Source organism: Acomys russatus, chromosome 24 (genome assembly GCF_903995435.1).
Source record: "Acomys russatus chromosome 24, mAcoRus1.1, whole genome shotgun sequence".
Lineage (NCBI taxonomy): Eukaryota > Metazoa > Chordata > Mammalia > Rodentia > Muridae > Acomys > Acomys russatus.
Window position 1 is genome coordinate 25,514,801 of NC_067160.1, and position 17,675 is coordinate 25,532,475.

At 46.0% G+C, this 17,675-nt stretch overlaps 1 protein-coding gene across 11 annotated transcripts in view; it reads left to right on the forward strand.

The window, feature by feature from the left end:
- The window catches only part of Rbms1 (RNA binding motif single stranded interacting protein 1), a 220,944-nt gene that overhangs the window by 196,474 nt on the left and 6,795 nt on the right, over positions 1–17,675 (forward strand). For 4 of the 11 annotated variants that reach the window (XM_051166384.1, XM_051166386.1, XM_051166391.1 and 1 more), the window contains exons 7-11: positions 12,899–13,014; positions 14,101–14,150; positions 14,274–14,367; positions 16,583–16,630; positions 17,501–17,551. In XM_051166384.1, the coding sequence (XP_051022341.1) occupies positions 12,899–13,014; positions 14,101–14,150; positions 14,274–14,367; positions 16,583–16,630; positions 17,501–17,551 (359 nt within the window). The remainder of the gene's footprint in view (positions 1–12,898; positions 13,015–14,100; positions 14,151–14,273; positions 14,368–16,582; positions 16,631–17,500; positions 17,552–17,675) is intronic. The other 7 variants (XM_051166390.1, XM_051166392.1, XM_051166387.1 and 4 more) reach the window with 3 other exon arrangements.

Here is a 17,675-nt window from a genome sequence, read left to right on the forward strand (position 1 = left end):
TTCTAGAAGCGAGTAGATCTTGCAGATAGAGCCTAAATAACATAAAAGATTGGTCAGACCCCACCTCTTAATGGCAAGAGCATATGTGTGCCCGTGTTTGTCACCTAGAACACATCCAGAAAGCGCTGAGGTGTGTTGGAGTTGGATTCATTCCATTCAGGAGTCTCTGAAGTGAGCAGTGCTCTCGAGCTGCCCGCCCACGGGTAACTGGTATTGGGTGTTTACCTTCCCAGAGCTCCCAGCTCCCATCTATAACTGGAGGACTGATGAAGATAATCAGAGAATCCCTTTAATGTTGCGTAGCCAGCTCCCTTTCGTTTCACAGGGGGAACTGACTTATATGTGTGTGTAGGACCACAGACCGGACTTGATCTTGTAACTTTAAACCTGGCAGCACATCACTGCTCAAGCTGCTGCTGTAGGTGAGCTGCCCATAGGCACACATTTGGACCATAAACACTGGGTCCTGGGAGGGATGGATGGATGGAAGGAAGGAAGGAAAGAAAGTAAGTTTTAACCCCAAACTAATAGAAGCCTGCCTTGTGAGTTTAGCATAGCGCCAGCTTGAGTGCCCTCTGTATACTTACTCAGGACACCCCAGCCCTGCACACACAGCCTCTGTCCCTCCCAGGGACTGACCTCCACCCACTTGGGACCTCTCTTGGTTCGTTCTTCATGCAGCAGCAAGGTTGGTTGAAAATGGAAAAGGATCCAGGGGCATTTGTGTCAGTATAAGATAAAAATCTTCCAATTCCCTCTGTGAAAGAGACTTCAGACTATCACAGACTGGGACAGACTGGGTCAACAGTTCCCTTTGTTCTCTAAAGGACACTGCACTTGTGTCCTTAGACTGTCACTTTGGCACGGGTTTACAGACATCTGGTCACGCCCAGTCAAGGAAAAACCCCTGGTTTCCAAACCACATGCACTTGATTGGAGGAGCCTGGGCATCGCTGCAGCTGCCAGAGGATAGCTTCTTCCAAGTTGTACCAAGGGACAAATGAGTACAAGACAGGGGTGCCATCGATACTGCAAGCATGGCTGTAGGCGCCCAGCATTACACCTGGGCCACCCTCTGTGTTTCCAGTCCCCGCTTAACGCCAGTTCATTTCCAAATGCTTGATGATGTCACTGTGTGCTGATCTGGGTTCAGGACTGGGTTGAAAGTTGTTTGTGCAGGAGCATTTGCTCTTCTTCGTTGTGTGCACCGCTCTGTGCCTGTAGCAGTCACCTCTGAGCAGTTGCCATGTAGCACACATCCCGGCACTCAGAGCCTCTTAGAGGCCGCTGACATATAAATGCGCTTGAACCAACTTCTCGTCTGAGCTTGGGATTTGGAAGCGCACACTCTTGCGCTGAACTCAACTTTTCCCCAGAACAAACCCCCCACCCCCACCCCCAGCAACACGTTGGAACCCATAAGGAATCTAAACAGTTGTCAGCTTCTCTGGACTTGTTAGGTTCTTACACGTACTGAGTGGAGCTTTGAATGCTAGCCAGTGTCACAGGGACAGGCCTCCTCGTCTGGGGACAACTGGAGATTACCAACCAAATCGGGCAGAAAAGTAAAATGTCGAGGGCGGGCAGGTTACAGTAGATGGGCCGCCTTGGATGTGTAAGTGCTGCAGGCTGTTCGCAAGGCAGACGGAACGTCTCATACGAAGGGTCAGAAGGTGGCTTTACTTGCTAATGTGCTGTCGCGCTGGCATAAGCAGAATTAACCAGCACGGTTCCTGTTGGAGTACTTGGATTCTTGCACAGTTGGCAGTTTGCCTACAACACTGGAGCCAAGCTCAGGAAAAGAAATGCACTTTAGCTAGAATCACATCCTGAGACAGCTTTCGTCCTGGTGTGCTAGAGTCCTCAAAGGGATCTGCTAGTCATTGGCAGGCCAGTTAGTACCCAGGTCACAAACATTCTCCCCAATAAAAGAGGAAACTTAAAAAAAAAAAAAAAAGTAATCAAGTCCCCAAAGATAAGTTCTGAAATTAAAGTGAACAGTGTAGTCATATTAGCTGTGACACATACAGACTAGCTTCTAGAAGGCCAAATGGAGGTTAAACTGGCCATGGTGGTGCATGCCTTTGAGGCAGAAGCAGATGGATCTCTGAGTTCCATGCTACTCAGGTCTATATAGTAAGTTTTAAGCTATCCAAGGCTACACAGAGAGATCCTGTCTCACAAAAAAACAAATAAACAAACAAACAAAGACACGTTTGAATACTGAGTTCTATGTTACCCAACATCCTGCCAACGCATGTTCTTATATTAAGGTGTCATTGGGATTCCCCGTGCCAGCTGTGCTCACGCTAGCTGGGGCCATGACATATAATAGGACATGTTCGTAGCTCTGTAAAAAGTCCAAGCTATCACATTACAACTTTAATGTAGTCTATTTTCTGAATGTTTTTTATTTTAAAAGAACCGTGTTTTCTGTCTGCAATTGCCATATTTTAAGGAGGCAGTATATTCTTATAATATCTTCAAATTGTTTATAAGTTCTTTTCTTCTACCCTTTTCCACCCATTTTTCCTTAAAAATTCTGGGATATTGTTCTTTGGGTTTAGCTCAGTTTTGAGTGTTGGTGGGTTTGAAGTAGGTCACATTTGCTTGGGAAGGTCCCAGGGTAAAAGAACCTCGGTGAATTCTGTAGAGCTTTTCACTATTTAATACTGATTGACAAAAATCCTATTATTGAGGAATAATGTGGTAGTGGTTTCCCTCGTGGCAGAGAATTAGAAACAGGCTGGGAAATTTCAGTTGTGTAGAGCTGATGCCCAAAGTAGGAGCTATGCTCCAGGCACAAACTCTGGGCATGATCAGAACTTGGGGGTTTGTCTCAAAATGCTCTTGCACTATCTTCCTGGAAAAGGGCATGTTATTTGAGAAGAATATTCTCAATGCCATTAGCTGGGCAACCCCCAGAGCTATGAACACCTCTGCCACCGTACACTCCTCCCCAAGGACAACAGTGTGTCTCGTACTGCAGGACATGACATGTCCACCCATCGCTCTGGACCTCTGCAGTACATTTAATAAGTAGTCCGTGTGTGCTAAGGAAGAGCGGCTTGTTGTTTTAAGCAAAATCTCAGTCGTTCCATTTTACCAAAAAAAGACTCGGGAACCAGATGCTGGCATGAAAGCCTGTTAGTTCAGAGAGGCAGAGAAAGCACCCAGCTGACCTTCCTCCTCAGCCAGTGTCCCAAAAGGAAAACAGACAAACAAACAAACAAACAAAAAGTTCTACCTCTCTACACCATCTCAAACTGAAATGCCCCTCCCTTCTACTTCCTGTTGGTCTCTCTTTCCATCCCCCTGACTTCCTCTTACTCTCTTGGGTTTGTTCCTATGTTCACTCCCTGTCAGCTGTTTGCTTGCCCTGCCTCTTGACCTATGGTTGATTTCATTTAATTCAAGCAGAAAGCTCTCAGATTAAAGGTATGTGCTAGGACTGAGGCACCCCACAACCAGAAACAGGTTTTTCCAATAAACAACACAATCTTGGGGTTCACAGTATGATCAGATATCCTGCAACAGCGGCAGGTTGCTCATGTATTCACACATTGTGCTGGCATCACTTGGCCATGTCGCGAGCAGCAGGTTCATATTGGGTTGGAGTGAGCTGTGGGTGTGACTACACTGGGGGCACCCAGTGGCCAGTCTGCTCTACATCTGTTCCTGTGTCCTCTGACTCATCAGCTTGGATCTTTACCCAGCAAGACTTAAAACCCATCTTCACCCACACTTCATAGCTCTGAGGATGGTAATATCAATAGGACATTGTCCGATACCAGAAGGCAGAGGGGTAAATGTGAGGAACCTTACCAAAGGATTTTAGTGCCTATTATATTAAACACACATTTTTCTTAGATGTGCTTACTCCAGGCAAACAGAACATTTGGACAGCTCTGAGACTAAATACACCATGTCTTCTAAATACATTAGTGGAACCAACCACACAGATGGGATAATACTCGGCAAGGATTTTCATGTGTGCTACACGCTGTCATCAGTCTGTAAACAGTACAGTGTAACTGTTCCTGTAGCATTTACATCATCGTAGGAGTTAAATAATCCGGAGCGGTATACAAGAAGCCATGTAAAGCCCGTGCAGCCCAAGTTGCATGTAAGAGACTTGAGTAGTATGCCTTGGGTAGCTGCAGTGTGTCCAGGAAACCAGCCCCAATGGACAGCACAGGATAAATATACCTCACAATGTGCAGGGTGCTCTCGTTAGAATGGTGCTATTATTCCCTGTGGAGGTGCTGTCTCTCCCTCCCCCGCTGCTGTGGGAGCATGGGCTTTAGTGCTCACTGTGTCGTTGCTGCCATGCTCACATGGTTGTGAATGACCCCTAAAACAGGGGCTTCCCTTTAAGACTTGGCTTCACTGCAACAGGTACTCACCCATGAGAGCCACAGTAGAGTGGGGAAGTTTTATTTTGACTCACAGTTGGAGAGGTTTCATCCATCGTGATTAAAGACAGAATCACCGTGGTGCAGAGGCATGGTAGATAGAGGAAAGCTGTTCACCTCATGGTGGCCAGGAAGCAGGGAGCAGAGACGGGAATGGGTTGAGGACAAGGTAGACCTTTGCAGGACACACTTCCTATTGTCTGTTCTCCAGTCAGTCCCACCTCTTCTCTCTTTACCAAGTCCCAGTGATGCCATCAGATCAATGCATTGATAAAGTCAACACCCTCACTATCCAGTCACTTCCCGGAAGGTCTGCCTGAGAACAAGGCTACGTGGAGAAGTGAGCCTTCAGCGCACACACGACAGCATCAGTGAGACACTGCAGCTGACCCACACTACAGCTGCCTTCAGACCCAAGTGCAAAAACGTGCCCTACAATGAGGAGACGCCAGTTGTGAAAAGTAACAAAGGGGCTGGTGAGGTGGCCTTGCAGGTAAAGGCACCTGCCACCAGTCCGAATGATGTGAGCTCTATCCCTGGAACCCACGTCGTGAAAGGAGTGACCTGACTCTACACTACACACCAGTGAATGCTACAGCTACCCACATGGCTGTGTTTCTTTCCACATGTGTCGGTGCCAAATCCTACTTGGGATGAGCTACTGAGCATAGCCTACATCATCCCTGCAAACCAAAAGTGTCACCAAATTCTGCCTCTAAAGAACAATAACTGGAGAACATCGTGTTAAGGCCATAGAATGTGTGGGCGTTCCTACACCCGCCTTCTAAGAGACATTTGCCAGTAGATTTACCCTGGCCCCAGCTTGAACATGCCTTCATTCTAAAAGCTCATTAAATCTCTCCTAATCAAATCCTGTGACAGCAGGCAGTCCGCACAAGCGTTGGTAACTTCTGAGCCACAAGTCTCCTGAGAAATTACCTTAATTCAGAAGTGAGAGAAGCAGTAAGTTACAAAGCCTGAACGCCCCTATTGTCACAGTCCAAAGAGCAGTAGATGACGCTCACCAAACCGCTGTTAAGCACTGTTAATTGGAACAACCCCTGAAAGAAGGTACTGTCACCCCCATCCCACAGATTATGGAGCGAGAGACATCAAATGACTTGCAAGCCTTAGCTAATACGTTTCAGACCTTGGGAGGACTAACCTGGACCTAATGTCCAAACCACTATACAGTACAAACTCTATTATAGCACTGTTGGTTACACTGCAGAAACCGTATGTGACCTATTTTCACATAAAACACTCTGTGGCTACTAAACAGGTCTGTGGTAAGATAGGGGAAGCCTACAATATGAAGGTTAGAAGGAGGGGCCAGACTTAGCATTGCACGTTGTAAGAATGAGTGCATCTGCATAGACTTGGAAAAAGCACAGACACAGAAGAGTAAAAAGTGTTTCTGCTGGGTGGGGGTGCTGCTTTCTGTCTCACAGGACTCCACTCTCTGAGGGTTCTAGAACCTGTGGTGAGTTGTGAAATGAGGTGAGAAAAAGAATTTCAGTAAGAGTCAAAACCCACTAGAAACTAAGCTACCATGTGTAAGTTGGCACTATTACTTTCCTCGCGCTGTTTAAGAGACAAAAGCAGATGGGGCCACCAGCTCCCACAGCAGCAGCCCCGGGAAGAAGAGTGTCCATAGGGAGAAGCACAGCTGTGCCCCTTGGTTGGCTAGAAACGGGGCAAAACAGGAAGCAGTGTGCTTGTAAAAGATGAGTAATCACTAATGGTTGCTCACAATGAACATTTTAAAAGCAAAGCCTGGGCCGCTCCTATCGTGTTCTCAGTTGAGGTATATTTTTAACTTGTAATAATTACATTTTTAAAAATTTTTAATAAAAAGTCATATTTTAAAAGCTGACTGTAAGAAGCACTTTACGCACGGCTGGCTGTAACTTTTTGTGTAGGAATGCCAAGAGTATCCATCACATTTGAATAGCTTGCAGCAAATTTATGACGTCTCCCATATTATCTCATCTCAAAACCCAGTGTGGTTAAGGCCTTGAAATGTCTCTGAACCTACAGGCCTTTCTAGAATAAAGGGAAAGCCTACACAGGTATTCTGCTTTTTTGCATATGGGGCATTTTTCCCCCTGCATTCATTTTATGTCTTGGAACTGTAAGCACGTAGAGGCTAGAAATCCAGTCAGCAGCCTTGGATCTGTTTTTGCATCGGAAGAGTGGCGTGTAGTCTTCAGCAGCACCACAAAGCAGCGTTTTGTGAGGGTGCGTCTGTTCGTCCTGGAATTCTCACCAGACGCTCTGGTCAAGGTTTCTATTGATGTGACACCATGACCAAAAGCAGCCTGGGGAAAGCAGGCTTGATTGCACCTTCCAGCTCTCAGGGCACACACTCTATCACTGAGGGAAGTCGAAGCAAGAACTAAAGCAGAGGTCATGGATGGGTGCTGCTTACTTGGTTTGCTCCTGTGACTTGCTCAGCCTGCTTTCTTAGACCATGGATCCCAGGGGGTGACACTATCCCTCCTGTCCCATGAGCTGTCCCCTCCCACACCGGTCATCAATCAAGAAAACACCCGACTGGCTTGCCCTCAAGCCAACCTGATGGAACAGTGCCCTCTATTAATATCCCCCTCTTAAGTAGCTCTAGCTTGTGTCAAGTTGATAGAAACCTAACAGCAAACACTGCGCTTTCCTCGGTGTGCCTGCAAAGGCCCCAGCAGTGTGGCTACACAGTTTTCCACATCATACACCGCTGAAGTCGTTTTCTCACACTTCACCACATTCAGCAGTACTTGAACAGCCTGTCCCATGACGTCCACACAAGGAACACCACGATGACAAACTCTAGTTCAAAACAAATACTTAAGAACCTACTCCAGACTCAGCCATATTCTCACAACAGAGCGGAGATGATACAGTAAATTCCTCTAAATACAGGTGACAACTGGGCCGTGATGCTTCTTAGTGCCACCGGCCACGAGAAGTGAGCGGCTCTCTGAACTCCGTCAAGCAAAGCAGCAGAATGCTCTTAAAACCAGGGGTCAGGTTTTCTGGGGAAACTCCAGGCTCATTTTTCACACTGTAGAGGTTAAAATAGGGAGGGAAGGTGGGACCGAGAGGAGAGAATGGAGGGGGCTACAATTGGGATGTAAAGTGAATAAATTCATTGATTAAAAATTTTAGATAAAAAAAATTTCAGGGCAGTTGACGTGGCTGAAATAGATGGAGAAAGTTTCTATAGTTAAAAGTGATTCCTGAAGCTGCTAGGAACTTCCATTTCTATCTCCTCTGGGGTCAGCTCACCGCGATAGGGCCATTCTGAAGTAGCCATCATTCTTAGAAAAGTTGCGGTGGCTGAGGATACTGAGTTTCCAGATTAGGAGGAGAAGCTTGTCAAGGGCAGTTTACATTTTGCAATATGATGGCTAAGGTCAAATACTGACTGAACAACTAGAAAAATGGGGCATTTGGAAGGAGTGGGCTCTCCAGCCATTGCTGCTGTGAAGGTCTGAGCATTAAATCCTGGAGAAAAGCTCACTTAGGATGCACTGGGGAGTTGGTCCACTCTCCTGTGAGCCGCGGAGCTGACACCGTGAGGCTGGGTAGCTACATGAGTGCGATGACTTACAAAGAAGCCATTCTACATCACAGCAGGCCCTGAGGAGCGCTCTGTTTGGTATGAATAGCACAGACCTCACAGTCTGGGCTTCGGGAGCTTGATAAAACACGTGATGGAGATAACAGCAAGGCATTATGGGTATAGCCACCCCTGCTGTCTTAGAAGTGCCAGCACCACATAAGCAGGCATGTGTAAAGAGCCTCTCGCTCCAGCTCTGTCGACATACTGGTCAAAGCAATAGTGCCATTACCTTAGGTGGCTCTCAAGAAGTGCCAGGAAATATGACATCTGGGTCTACCTGTGCTGTTGCCTGGGGCCCTTAGCAGCGTTGAAGGTAACACTTGAGTCATGAGAGTTTGGAAGGTTCATGTTCCTGTGGGTTCCAATGCATAAGAACTCTTCTGGGTTGGGTGCTGAGAGCATATAACCTGAGAAATACACAAGATATCAGAGCTAACCCGTACTGAAGGTAAATTTAGCCTGTGAGGGCTTGCGTACCTGGCAAAGTCCATTGGTTCAGAGTAGGTATATATTTATATCTTCTCTTAATGTGGAATGTATAAATAACAGTGTGCCAAGGGTGGGGGAGAGGGCTCTGTCAATAAACTTTTTGCTCCAAAAGCCTAAGAGCCTGAGGTCATATGCTTAGCACCCACATGAAAAGTGGGCCATGGGCAACCATGTGCCTTATAGCCCCAGTACTGAGGCAACAGAGACACGAGGATCCCTAAGGTTCAAACTATAAGGTGGAAAAGGATAGAGGAAGAAGGTACCAAGCAGCACCTCGGAGGCTTGCGTACACGTGTGAACAGCACACACAGGAACCATCAGAACTCTGCAGTTAACCTTCTCAACAGTGTGATGTGAAGCATCACTGTTGAAGGGCTGTAGGGGTGGCTCAGCACTTAGGGGCACTTAGAGCTCTTACATAGGACCTGAGTGAAGTTCCCAGGATGCGTGTTGGCTAGCTCACAAGCTGCTTGTAACTACCCCAAGGGCTTCCACCACCCCTGCTCTCCGGCCTCCATGGGCACATGAACTCAAATGCACATATACATGCATATAATTCAAAAATAATGAAAAATCATAAAGAATTGTTGTTCTAGGAAAATGATCTAAAGGTTGACTGTTACATGCTAGTTCTATAAAGTTCATCCAGCCAAACGAAGCTATTGCTCAATATTTCTGACGTGTCATTTGTGCTTCAGTATTTCCTTTCTAAAAGACAATAAAGAGGCTACCTGAAGGATCTGTGCTGTCTACAGGCTGACATCATACAGGAAGTCCTGCCTCTTTTAGCCTGGAAGCTGAGCTTTGGGCTCCCAGAGGCAAGCTACCTAACCCTGGTATGTGGGAAGCACCAGAGAAGCTGGTGAAGTGAGGCCACCCAGTCTGTAACAAGCTTGCATGCGCTTCAATAACATTTTTAAAAATCTGGCCCACTTCTTGTTTTCCCACCCAAAAATCTAACCAAATTCATGCAACTGTTGCACACTGTCAAGACAGCTGTCAGTCACACTGAATTAAACCCTTTGTTGCCAGAAGCGCCGGGAAATTCCCTAACTTGGTATGACTTGCTCTTCCGAAGGCAAGTGGGTGGTCTTGGTAGTAAACAAAGCATTGAGAGGGTTCACTCAGGACCTTGTTCTTACCAGTCCCCTCCCCCCAAGTCAGTGGAGCAGAGTCAGGAGAGAATGACAGCTGTTCTTGCATCTGTGGCTTTTCCACCGGAGCATTTTTATCTAGGCGTGTATGCCTGTGCTCAGCGTTCTGTCCTGTGGATGATCAGACAGGCTTTCAGGAGAGTGGGCGCATCCTCATCCGCACTGTACGCAAGCCCCGAGGAGGCTGCAGCTCTGGCTTGTGGGCTGCTTACATAGAGCGTGCTCTTGTGGACCTAACATAGGGTAGACACTGAGCTGAGGAGACTGAAGAGACCTTTGATAGAGGAAGGAAGCTGCTGGGAGTTTTATTGCACTCTTGACTTGGCTGAAATGCGGAGCCAGCAACCGTCTAAAAGCCATGCCATTTCTAACGGCGTACAGTTTTTTAAAGTAGGAAACTGCCTAAGATGAACACTGCCGGTGCACGCGCTGCTTTAGCTCGGTAATGTTTGCTTTTAGAGGGGGAAAAATTGGAATGGTAGCACAAAACAACATAGTAAATATAATGTACTCTCTAAAAAAACGTCAGCCACTCCCAGTCCATTCGTTTCATGTTAAATGATGTCTACTTAAACATGCCGTCGCCTTCACACACCAAACTGTTGTTGTCACCTGGGACTTTTTTGTGACAGGGCAGAATCTAGATGAACAAACATCCATGGGCACCGCATTGTCCCCAGATAGGCTACTGAGCTCTCAGCCACTTTGCCGGAAATGCACTTTAGAGTGAATGAGTCCTGCCTGTACCTTCTTTCTGTGGAAGAACTCCATGCTAATAAAAGAAAACAGTTTGTCTTTCTGACAATCCAAGTAAACCAGAGGGCATTTTTCTAAAGCCTCTGATGGGCAGTATCTCCTTACTATGAGCATGGGCAGAGTTGAGCTCCTCAGAGGTTATCATAGGCTCTGCTAACCTGGACTGGCACTGGGGCTGAGAACAGTGGGTCTTGCCTGTCCTGGCTGAGCTCTTGATTTGTCCTTAGTCATCACCTGGGGCATCTTCTACACCACACCCTTCCCAGTCAGTCACACTAGCTCACTCACGTAAGAGCCTGGGTAGGGGGGAAGGGTCATTATATTGGAGTTTAAGTAGTCATTATTTTTTGATTGCCTAGAAAGGCGAGTAACTTAAGGGAACGTCAGATGTGGCAAAGCCCCTCCTCTCAGAAAGGTGTGCCTGTTATCTGCAGCCTTTGCTTGGATGCCATGTTCCCATCTGTCCCCTGATGGTCCAGTTATAGAGTTAAAAGGACCAACAGTGATTGTTACAGAATTATCCTGCTCTATTGCCCTGTCCCATCAGTGAGTCTCCGCCTCCTGTGGTTATTGGAAAGGTAGAACTTAAAATCACCACCTTGTTTCGACTGGACAAGCAGTATAGTTTAGTTGCTCAGGGGAAGTTTGGCCTCGGCACGTCCACCCTCCATTGTGCCTAGTTTGTATTAAATGGGATTTGTTATTCATGAAAGCCTGGGGTGGAGGAGTTAGAAGGTAAACTAGGTATTTTTTTGTCAGATACCCAGCAGTTTTATTATTAACTCCTCCTATACTATAACCAATACATTTTTCATTACTGTACCAAAATACCAGTGGAGTTATAAACAAGGGGTTTAGTTAGGTCATAGGTCAGGAATTTGAAGAGCCTGGTTTCTGCATCATCTCAACGCTACAGTGGGGACCACGTGACAGTCAGGGAAAAGGTACTACAAGACATAGCCAGAGAGCTCTTTCTTCAGGGGCTTGCCTCACTCCTGAGAAAACCACTTTCACTGCTTCTGAGGGTGTGACCCTGGTGACCTAAGAGCCTCCTGCCACGTCCCAGCTTGTAACATTGTCACACTAGGGACGAAACTTGAACCAGAGGAAAGTGAACTACCTCCACACCATAGCAGATCCACTTAGAATCGCTTTGCAGCCCAGGGTCAGATGCAGAGTGCCAGACACCAGGGAGGGATTGCAGCTCCGGTTGTGTTGTCATTTTTGTTGTTGTTGTTTTTGGTTTTGGTTTTTTTTGGCAGTGACGTGGTAAGAGACACAGTTGCTTGTACCATGTCATTAGTGGGTGGGTAACGTGATATAAAATAAGAGACGAATTAGGATAATAAGAGGCAAAGGAGTAAATTTTCCACAAGTAATGTTTTTGTCTTCATGGTTATTTAACTTTGAAAGAACTCGAAAGGGATAATCATGGTTCTACAGGAGACAAAAGCCTGAGTGTGGGAGCCAGACAGGAAGGTGTGAAAGCCTTTATTACACTAACTAGAAACATAGGAAAGCACAGCTTCCAGGAGTGTGCTGGTGTGTGTGTGTCACCAAAAGGCAGAGTAAAGGAAAGGCTGTGGGTAGCCTGTTGTGCCACTTGCGTGTCATTTTTTCCTTGACTCTCATGGACGTATCTTTTCAGTGAGTGTCTATAATTCTTTTTGTATGTTCCTTTCTTGGGTTTCTAGGACTGTGGTGAAAACGGGGTGGTAAAATGACTAACTGGGAAAAATCTGAGACACAGAAGAGCCTTTAAATAAGTAGGGTGGGCGTTTGTAACTTTCTAAATATGTCATTTGTGTATATGCGTATGCACGTATTTGTGCTCACATGCAAGTGTGTGCCCTCACAGGCCAGGAAAGGGCATTGGCTCCCCTGTAGCTGGAGTTACATGCAGGTGGTTTTAAGCTACCTGGTGGGTGCTGCTGGGAACAAACTTGAGTTCTCTGCTTAACTACCTAGCTGTCTTTCCAGCCCCTGTAGCTTTCTCAAGTGCAGATGATGTCCATCTGTATTCATCCATTGATGTAACCAGCAAGCAACCAGAGTGCCCAGACTGTAGGCTCTGGGGACATGGTGCTAACAAAACAGACACTCGCATACAGTTATAACTGCTGTAAATGGATACATGGTGTCAGGAGTGGAGCGCTGTCTGGGAAGCTGGGGGAGTATGCGCTGACCGGTAGTAGAACTGTAGCAAGTCCAGAGTGGCGAGTGCCATGGCGTCTGCAGTGTCTAGACATGTCTTACCCTCAGCTCTCCAGTTCAGAGACAGTCACTAGCACATCAGCCTGCTCTGTTCTTCGTCCATGGACTCACAGGGCTTGAGGTCTTGCCTTAAAAGTGCTCCTGCATAGCACCAGCAGTGCTCCTATTGAAAGAGAGAAGGCCCCCCCACTTACATCCTGTCAGACGCACCTACAACAGTGGGCTCACGCCGTCTTCCCCTGTGTTCACAGCTCCTACAGAACCTTTACTGTGCAAGTTTGCGGATGGAGGACAGAAGAAGAGACAAAACCCCAACAAATACATCCCTAATGGGCGGCCATGGCACAGAGAAGGAGAGGTGAGACTTGTAAGTCCTTTCCGGAAACTTTAGTGTGGGGGTGTGAGCCTGAGCACACAGAGTTTCGCTGGGTGCAGATTCCCCAGGGGTGGGTGGGGCAGTGGGGGGGCGGGGGGACAGGTAGATAATGGGAACAGCTACACTGCATTTACTGTGAATGAACAGGTTTTGAGGGGAGAGGGTTCCAGTTGTAGGTATAGCTTTTCCAATAGGCTTACATTAGTAGTATTCAGGAACCTGCCCTTAACATTGAAATCAATAATGTATTTGTCATTGAGAATTTAGTTTTATATATTCGAGGGCTTTTTTTTTTTCCTTGTTGGAAAAGGTTTGTGCCATACCGATATATTCTGATCGGGATTTTTCCTCCTCATTTCTATACACTATCTCTCCTGCCTCTCAAAAGCAAACAGGCAAACAATCTTTTGAAGCTTTCTTAAAACAAACAAACAAACAAACTTTCAGTTTTAATGTAACATTGGACTTCCTCCTCCTTGCATTTATCTCAATAGTTTTTTTAGTTTAAAAGGATCATAAAGAACCCAGAATGTAAAAAAAATAAGAAAGAAAGAACCCAGAATGTAAGCTGGGCATGGTGGCACACGCCTTAATGCCAGCACTCAGGGATACAGAGGCAGGCGGATCTCTGTGAGTTACAAGGCCAGCCTAGTCTACAAAGTCCAGGACAGCCAATGCTACCCAGAAGAAACCCTGTCTTAAAAAACAAAACAAACAAATATTAAAAGAAAAACAAAAAAACAGAATATGTGGAGAAAATGTCTTGAACTTGTACCGTCCAGTGACAGCCACATGTGGCCCCCTGAGCACGTGATGTCTGGCTATTTCACCAGAGAGATTGGTTTCCGTTTCATTTTCAGCAGCTCCTTGCAGTAATGGCTAACTGTGTGGGGCAGCACAGTGGCGCTTACTTCTCATACCGAATTTGTGCTCATCCTTGGCTAACAGAAACTCCCAGTTTTATCAGATGTGACTCTTACCCGTCTTATGCTATGGGGTGACCCTACAAAACGCGGTGTGCAAACAGCGCCTTTCTAGATGGACCTCTCACGGTTTCCTTCTGCTTCCTTCCATAAGGCTGGGATGACCCTGACGTACGACCCGACTTCGGCTGCTCTACATAACGGGTACGTCATTAGGACAGCTGCATCGTGGCTTGAGGGACAGTGACGGTGGAAAGTATCAGACATTGTTCCATGAATGATTCCATTGGAAGGATTACTTAATAAAGGCTTTTGTGTTTGTTCTAGATTTTACCCTTCACCATACAGTATTGCCACAAACCGAATGATCACTCAAACTTCTCTTACACCCTATATTGCATCTCCTGTATCTGCCTACCAGGTTTGTACCCCAGGACTCGTCAGCAGCACACTGTGCATCTCTGCGGCGGTTTTTATGTCTCTTCAAATCCTGAACAGTTTTTTTTTAAAAAATGAAACCTAAGTCAAATCTGACGCAGCTTGGCTACCTGGTTTGGAATAAGCTGCCTTTTATTTGGCATAGCGGTTTGCTTTTTACGCGAAGGGAAGTGTAAAGCCAGGAAAGTGTTCCAAACATCACGTGGTTCTAGAATTGGGGTGAGCCCCTGTACCCTCTCCGTCACGTATCCCAGAAACTGAAACCTAAGAGAGTTGCAGAATGGAGGATGAGTGTGCGCTCCCATCTTCGTTTATTCACTAGGAGGAAGAGATCCAAGGACAGTGAAAACTGCTAACACAGAGAATCTCTATTAGGTGACATTAACTGATGCAGTTGAGCTCTGAGGTCTTTCCCCCACCAAGAAGCAAGAGACTGTTAGCTCCTCCTCTGTTACTTGGGGAGGAGGCTTTACTTTCTCCTGTATTCCCAGCTGAGGAAGGAACCCTCATTAAGCTCCTCGTCTGACACAGAGCTGATGGTATTAACAGGGCTAGCGAGGCCTACGTGCCTTTCTCCTGCCCAGACCCAGACAGGAGCATTGTCACTGAGTTCAGTTACTGCCCTGTAAGAGAGTTCTCTCTTGTTGACTGCTGGGACCTTGTGGGACTAAACTCTGGGGTATACTTGTTTTTAAAACTGAGTTAGATGTTGTAGTCCTGACATCTGGGGTTAGGGGACTACAGCATCTGGTCTAACAACTGTGCTGTGTGATAGCTACAAGCCTCAGTTTCCTCGTCTTTAAAATGGGGATAATAATAGTTTCTGCCTTATAAACCTGAGAGAGTCCTAAGCACAGAATGAAACTGTAACAGGGTTCCACAGTACTGGCATATCATTAATACTCCATAAGCGTGGTCTGGTAGCGTCATCATGCATATTAATTGCATGTTTCCAATAATGGTCAGTATAAGACACTCTCAAGGTTGGTTCTGCCTAAAAGATAATGTACATAATGTTGAAAGGGAGAACAGGTTGTATGCTAAAAGCAGAGTCTCACAGCTGTCTGTCACCATCAGCCTTTAGGTTGTCCCCACTCCCAGTCTCCCTGCCTTTTCTTCCCTTTATTTTCCCTGAGTTGTAACCTAGCTCTGAAGTGACAGTTTTCTGGGTACAGTATTCATTCATTTGTGTCTCTTCAGATGCTTAGGAGTTGAGATGCTTGTCTCTTCCTTGTTTCTCAATGAGAGCAAGTGGATATATAGCACATCTCCCCTCATGAACAGCTTCTACAGCTTATATTAAGATGTAGTCTTTGATGATCTGTTATTAAAAATAAGGGCAAATGTAAGCTTACTCTTAAGCAGACAAAGGACTATTAATTATGTTGCTATAGACATTTCAGCTCCAAATCCATCTCTCTACCACTTTCCCTCTTTAAAGCAGTTTGCCTATCAATCGTTTTATAGAATAAAAAGTCAGGAGGCCAGTGTTGGATGCCAACTAGACGAGGCTAACTGCAGATAACCTGTCATTTCAAGGCCTCGTGTCCTCCTTGGGGTGTTTTTTTTTTTTTTAAGACCCATGTGAAATGTCTTCTATGTGCCGTACACTCAAGAGCCATAACCTCTCATATGGGACTATCCTTATATGGCCAGTGCCAGGCAGAGGTCGGGGATAAGCCCCAAGTAATCTGAGGTCCATTTAAGATGTTTCCAAAAATGTGATTTGTGTATGGTTAGTTTGGAATAGAGTTTCTATTCCTTTCAGGTTTTCAAAGAACCAATGGTTAAAAAGTTCATAGATGATTATTCCCATTTTATAACTAGGGAACATTGAAGAATAAAAACTTAACAGTGGCAACTTTGCCGCTGAAATAAACGGGGGATTAGGTGTCATAGCTCCCTAACCCTATAATACTATAAGTGCTTAGGCAATTATGACCACAGATGCATATAAAAATGGGGCATCTGGCCCACATTGGGATTTGCAGGGAGCTGCTTGCCCCCTGTGATGTGTATGTAAGGGCCCACACTGGTGCTGGAGTTGGCCTTCTCCACTAAACCACCATATGCTTGTGCAGTTGGATTTGAGAAAGTGGCATCTGCGAGACACCACCAGTACCCCAGTGGGGAAAGGCTGCAGTCCAGATAACTGAACCGTTAACAAGGCAGAAGCACTTAACTTTGGTCTGCCTTAGGTGGCAAAGGAAACCAGAGAAAACAAGTATCGGGGCTCTGCTATCAAGGTAAATCCCTCCGTTCTTCCCCCCCACCCACCCACCCCCGACTCCTCCCCGCATTCTCTCTGTAGAATCTCTGAAGTTAACACTCAGGGACAGGACTCAGGAGGGCTCTCATACGAACTGGAGAACGGAATGTATCTTAAAAATCCCATAGACCTAGAAAAGCCGTGGGCCTCACGCGTGGCAGGGTATTCATTCCCTTCCCGCCCGCAAAGCCTGACCCTCACACCTTGTTTCTCAGTTCAGAGGGTTCCTGTGCGAATACCCTTTTAATTTAACTGTCAAGATCTAGTTAACCTCCGTTTAATATCCTAGATCTGCATTCCAGACATTCTTTTCCCCACTAACTAGAAATTGTTGAGGAGTACACAGGACCTCTAAACAGACTTTTCCTGATTATCAGAGAATTGCATTTGGTTATGCTTAACTAGTAATGTGTGCACTGTGGGGGTTAGTGTCTACTGAAATGTTCTACAATTCATCCTGATCCATCAGTATTCCTAAAACGTAGTTCATACCTCGATTATAACACTTTGCACTAATTTGGGTTGCTTATGTGTTTATTGCCTTTGCTTAGATGGTATCTTGCTCAGGGGTGAAGCCCATCTGTGCCTTACCCTTACTGCTCCTTGGTGCCTAATGTTCAGTAAATGCATACTGAGTGGGCAAACTGACATTGGTTCCAAGTGATTGTGTCACCTGCTTTAGAGTGACCAGTTCCTCATGAGCTCTAACTGCCTTAACCTTTGTAATCATTGATAGTTTTGTCTCTTTATCTTCCTACTATAGATTCTTAACACAGTTAAAAAGAATTCTAGAGGGTCAGATGAGAATTGCAGTGCAAATCAATGTTTCTCTTAAAATCCTTTCTAGGTACAAAGTCCCTCTTGGATGCAACCTCAGCCATACATCCTGCAGCATCCTGTAAGTGTCTCATGTTAATGGCTTTGTATCCTCCTAGCAAGCTGTGTGTGCAGCCCGTTGAGCTAAAACTTCTTTGCCAGAGACGGTGGGAAAATTCGAAACATGGAACATGAAAATGTCACGT